Source organism: Scleropages formosus, chromosome 2, assembly GCF_900964775.1.
Source record: "Scleropages formosus chromosome 2, fSclFor1.1, whole genome shotgun sequence".
Lineage (NCBI taxonomy): Eukaryota > Metazoa > Chordata > Actinopteri > Osteoglossiformes > Osteoglossidae > Scleropages > Scleropages formosus.
In genome coordinates, this window is record NC_041807.1 from 5,091,500 (window position 1) to 5,097,436 (window position 5,937).

Below are 5,937 nucleotides of genomic sequence, written 5' to 3' on the forward strand. Positions count from 1 at the left end.
CAACCAAAAACTAAACCAAGATAAAGTCCGAGGTCCAAATGGGTTATTCCTTTATTTTGACTGAAATTACCCTGGGCCATGACTGTTGTTTCCTCCTGAGAACAGTGAATGTACAGCATGTCTTCACTGCAAGCTAGAGTGAAACAGCACTAGTTTCAGTTTCTAGCAGTTAGTAATACAGCAAGCAGAAAAAACAATTACTCTAAAATGCAGGACAAGACTGCCTGCCTGTGGTCAGATGTGAGAATAGCCGCTTTACAAAGTGAGAATCGACGCTTACAGGGATGGATCGACACAACGCTGTACTACTGGATTAAAAAACCTTCATACAACTGATCATATCTCTATATGATTTCTTTTGGGGAAGGTGATATGAAAGCAACTTGTAGAGGAGCTCATATTTGTGTTGCTCCATTCAAAAACATGAGCCTGGAGTGTATTCTTTGGTGTAGTAAATTTAGACTGGGAGCGAAAGGGTAATTTGGATGAAAGAGAGTGTCAGATACCACCATGGAGCCATCTCACAGCATGCGTCCCACTGGAAGACGGGGCAAGCAAACATAGGCCTGGGCATAGTGGCTGAGATTGATGGGATTGCCATCGAGCCTGATGTCTTCCAGTGCACGGCGTAGGTAACTGAGCTCGTGACGATTGCAGAACGTGTCTTCATGTAGGCTCTGAATGTTGTTGTACTGAGAAAAAGGATGGGGGAAAAGGTGGTTGAGGTGAGAAAAGAGATCCACTGTGGTCAAAAGTATCAGCACAAACATGTATTCTCATGAAAGCAACTTTTGGATGACAAATCCTCATATAGTAAAGTGTTTAACTTTTCTTCCAGGGCTACTCAGTTTTAAAATGATATTCCTCTGCCCGGGTTTTACCTACAAGCCTTTCAATCATATTCTAATGTCTTAACCATTGGCGCCCGTCTTGTTGTTTCCGTATAACAACATGTAATTGTAGCACTAGTGTGGCAGACACTTTGTGTTGCTGTGAAATCCAGCGGCGGAGCTCAAAGAGTTGGGAGCTGACCCAGCCATGCAACGTTGGCACTGTCATTTAGGCCCGTATGACTTTTTGAGGCTTGCCACACCTGGAGATGGAGAACACGCAGGCTTTCGGGCAGGGGGGTGGGCACATAGTCCAACCGATTGTGGGACAGATACACAAACTCCAGGTGGGACAGGTCCTGTTGGAGACATAAGAGATGTAAACACAGTGTTGCAGTTACCACATTTACACAATTAAGATGGCAGACATTTTTACGCGTGAGAGGCCAGCAAATCACACAACTGTGCTGAGAAATTAGGTGGACGTGAACAATCATTTAATGTCACACTAAGGTCTATCTTTACTATTCCTATATGAGAAGAAAGCAAAATGAGACAAAGCTAGGCAAGACGTTTCATTATTTACATTTATATTACATTACCTGCTATCACACAAAATAAACTTTCCACTAAACATCAAATGAAATAGACATTTTGTTTCCTCTGTGTTCATCCTTGGAAGGGCCCATGTAACCTTTCACTTTGTTCCTGTGGTAAATATATCTCCGATCTATAATAAATAAAGTTAAGGTTAGGAATAGGTATAAGGATAGAGATAGGGATGGATAAAGAAAGGGATAGCAATAGGATTAGGGTTAGGGATTGGTAAATTGTATGTTTTGTCTATATTATCTGTAAAAATGGACTGCAATTCATGTGATAATTTGAACCTTACATTAACCAGAATAGTGAAGCAGTAACTCAGAACTTCCTGTGTTAATATATGATGATAACAGCAACAACAACAACAATAGTAATAATAATAATAATAATACACACACACACACACACACACACATTTTCAGAACCGCTTGTCCCATATGGGGTCGCAGGGAACCGGAGCCTACCCGGCAACACAGGGCGTAAGGCCGGAGGGGGAGGGGACACACCCAGGACGGGACGCCAGTCCGTCGCAAGGCACCCCAAGCGGGACTCGAACCCCAGACCCACCAGAGAACAGGACTGTGGTCCAACCCACTGCGCCACTGCACCCCCCATATAATAATAATAATAATAATAATAATAATAATAATAATAAAAAAAATTTAGAATACACTTTTTTTCAAAGAAATAGTGTTTATACACCAAGCTGCCTACCATCTCTGATCCGTTTATAGAACTGGGTAATTTTTACTGCGAGAAGAAAACTGAAGATGTTCAACTTTAGAATGAAATCAAGAAAAATAAAGATCTTGGTTGCTTAATTCTCCCTAGTGTATGTAATATTTAGAGCAATAATGACAGAGCACACTCAAGCTTACTGAAAAACCTTTTTTATTTCTTACCATGGATTTTGGTGGGAAGCCTTCATCAGTGTCCATCTAAGTGTGCTCTCCCTAGTTTGCTCCTATTTTTAATTGGGTATAATTCAAGTTAAGAACCTTGATCAAGGACCCTACAGCCAGAGTGTGAATTTAAGACTTTGGTCTTTTCTTTGCAAGGTGATAGCTCTGACAATTACCCACCACCTTTGTTTAATAAAGAAAGTTTATTGTTAATTAGAAGTTATCTTTTACTGACATTATTTACCAAATTTCAAATAAGGGTATTAATGTTCAGCTCAGTCGGCATTAAAAAAACACATAGCATTAAAGCCCCGAAAATATGCTCCATAAAATTTATGGGAATGATGCAGGAAATCCAAGCACTTCAAGGACCTTTGTTTAAGGAACACCAAATAAAGTCATAAGTGTTATATCCCAGCGGCAGAAGATATCACTGTGCTTTGTGCTTCTACCCTCCAATTGAAGGACTAAGGTTTTAATCCCACCTCCTACTGTAGTACCAATAAGCATGGTACTTACTCAAAATAGTAAAAAATTATGCAACTTTGTGAATATCACACACACACATCTTCAGAACCGCTTGTCCTATACAGGGGGAACCGGAGCCTACCCGGCAACACAGGGCGTAAGGCCGGAGGGGGAGGGGACACACCCAGGATGGGACGCCAGTCCGTTGCAAGGCACCCCAAGCGGGACTCAAACCCCAGACCCACCGGAGAGCAGGACTGTGGTCCAACCCACTGCGCCACCGCGCCCCCTTGAATGGGTGTATGATTGTATATAACTTATCGTAAGTTGCTCAAAAGTGTTGAATGAAAAATAGATATGTTAAGGTTATGAAAGTTGCTGAGCAAATCATTGGCAACCCAAGCTGACCCTTGCTTTCGCACCTGGAAGGCACCTGGGTGGATACCAGCACTTGTCAGCAGGTTGTTCCTGACATCAATACTTTTGAGGGAGGTGGGCAGCTCTGGTAGTGCCTGCAACTGGTTGTCGGACAATATCAGCTCTCGCAGTCTAGGCAGATCACGAAGAGCATTGTCTTCCACATCTGAGATCTTGTTACCAGTCAGGTCAATGACCTTCAAGCTCCCTGGAAGATGAAAATGTAACTACAGTTTGTGGGGTACTCTCATGGTGCCCTGTATTCAAAATAACTCATACAGAGTGAAATTTTCTTGACAGTGCCACAGATTCTCAGTGTTATTCAGATCAGGACTGACTGGGCCATCTTGAACTATTAACCTTGCAGGACATTCATATTTTTCTTACTGAGCCATTGCAGTAATGCTTTGGCCTTGGGTTTTCAAAAACCTGAAAGTTCACATTACAGCAGGACAATGATGCCGAGCACAAGGGCAAAGCACCTCTGAAATGCCTAACAAACAAAAGGTTAATGTACTACAGTGACCCAGTCAAAGACTGATCTCAATTCCAATAAGAAGCCTGTTTCAAAGTTCAAAAAATACTTTGTGGTGAAAAAAACATTCATACTTTACAGTTATCAGTATTTTTGATTCAGGAATTAAAAAAACAGATATTCAGAAGGTTATGCAAGAGGTTACATAACATGTAATTTTACTTCTGACACTCTCTGACATCCTTATGCTGTCTTACTGAGGTTGGCAAAGTCTGTGGCTTTCACATGCTTGATCTTGTTGAAGCGGGCGTAGAAGTAGGCGGTTTCCTTGGGCAGCAAGGGAATCTTGTCTATGTGAGAGTCATCACAATACACACTGCTTCTGATGCACAGACACATCAGGCAGGTGGGCATGCCTTCAGTGGGACAGAAAGGGCATAATTTTGTGCCACTACAACCTCCAGAAGGGGGCGCAATGGATACCAACTATGAATCTACATGTAATGAGATGAGGAATGCTGCATCCCTGTGACTCACCCAGTCCAGTATCAGGTCCAAACAGCCCCGGGCCTTCAAAATCCAGACTCGGTGGTGTTGGAGCTTCAGTTGGCTGAGGGGACAGAGTCGATTCTTTGGTGTAGTCTAGGGGAACAAGGCTGCCAGGGATTACAGGGACTGTGGAAAGGGGTGCCAGCATCCCCACCTCAATCTGCTGTGCAAGCAAACACAGAGAACACCTTGTCATATGTACATTAAAAATACATTCTTCAGTTAAGGTCATTGGGAAATAGTTTTTGCATGTATTTCCTCTCTGTAAAGAAACATGTTTTGTCTTCAACTCCAGTTCTACATACATACATACATACATACAGCTCCTATACTCTGTCCAGCCTAGTCTGATTTCTCACTCTATCTCTCACCACCTCATTTGTGTCGTCGTAGTCGTAAGCCTCCTCATAGTTGGTCAGATTCAGGTTCTCCCAGTAAAGATCATTTATATCATAATTCTGCAGGTCAAGGGTGTCCACGTCCAGCACTTTTGGGGGGGCGCACATGCAGCAGGCAAACAGGGTCACAACCAGCTGGAGAATGAGAAGCAGCACCATCTCCAGGAGAGATGCAAAATAATGCCTGAGTCAAAAAGCAGTAACATGCAACAAAAAGAAATTTGGCTCAGGTTTAATCACTGCATTCATGCTCATATAGGAGTTCTTCTTTTGACTGCTGGCACAGTTACAGCTATTGATCATGACAAGCACACTTAGACCTTCTAGACAGCTGGAGGTGCTGTTTTCTGTTGTTACTCGTTTGCTGAACCCAGAGTTTCATTGGTCACACTGTTCCATCATTCAAGCCTAGTGCAACATTGAGAGCAGTAGTCATTTTAAAAGTAACCAGACTATATTTTATTATTTAAATTGCATTGGCATGGCATTTTTCTTGATAACATTAAAACAATGTATCATTTATTAACTGCATTGGCAAAGACATACATCCATAGGAATATACTGAGTTTAATGCATCCTATGGACTTGGAAACTCTTATATATGTACTTTTGATGAAAGTATCATCATGCTCAGGGTACAGTGTATACACCTTGCTATGTATTTCTATGGCTTGTGAATAATGCTAGACTAATAAGTGATTTTGCATTTCTAAGTTTTCTAATAATGACATGTCTCTGCATAAAAGAACTATCTTTCGAGGAAAAATAAACTCTTAATACTTCTCAAAAAGTCTGTAACAATGTGAAGTTTGTTACTCAAAAGGTTTAAGTTGGGAATCACTGTGTAATATATATATATATAAAAAAAAATGGTGTGGGTATTGGGATTTGTCTGTGTCTTATGCACCTACTTGAATAATGAACCTCGGTGTAGCAAGTGGTAGGGAATAAACTAGGCTTGCCTGAGACTTTCATGTCTGCAGCTATGTCTCCTTCTCTCAATGTAATACATAAATTGTACTTTTGCTGAGATGTACGTCGCTTTGGAGAAAAGCGTCTGCTAAATGAATAAATGTAAATGTAAATGTAAATAAGAAACACTGTACAGCCTTAAACTTGCGTTTGGATCAACTTTCAAACCACATAAGAAATTAGAGAAAAGGGATTGCTTTCCAACAGTTCTGGATTCGTGTCTGTCTGTATCAAAATATCAAAAGACTGACAAACACCAATGAACGAGGAATTGTCTGTAATAATGTCTGAACAGCACGGTTAATGAAAACACTGGACCAGAA

At 41.3% G+C, this 5,937-nt stretch overlaps 1 protein-coding gene across 1 annotated transcript; it reads right to left on the minus strand.

The window, feature by feature from the left end:
- Window positions 1-521: 521 nt before the first annotated feature.
- On the minus strand, window positions 522-4,419 carry optc (opticin). Its single transcript, XM_018758580.1, has 5 exons — window positions 4,233-4,419; window positions 3,953-4,111; window positions 3,226-3,428; window positions 1,094-1,189; window positions 522-692 (listed from the first exon to the last, which is right to left on the minus strand). Exons 1-5 carry the CDS (start codon window positions 4,390-4,392, stop codon window positions 522-524), a joined length of 789 nt encoding a protein of 262 aa, XP_018614096.1. The 5' UTR covers window positions 4,393-4,419.
- Between the last annotated feature and the right edge of the window lie 1,518 nt (window positions 4,420-5,937).

Excerpts from the sequence above, each read along its gene's own strand:
- optc (XM_018758580.1), bottom strand. The coding sequence starts at position 4,392 with ATGCTGGCACCCCTTTCCACAGTCCCTGTAATCCCTGGCAGCCTTGTT. Across the intron at positions 3,429-3,952 it reads CACAGACTTTGCCAACCTCA|GGAGCTTGAAGGTCATTGAC; the intron begins GTAAGACAGCAT and ends TTCATCTTCCAG. Across the intron at positions 1,190-3,225 it reads TCCACCCAGGTGCCTTCCAG|GACCTGTCCCACCTGGAGTT; the intron begins GTGCGAAAGCAA and ends TGTCTCCAACAG.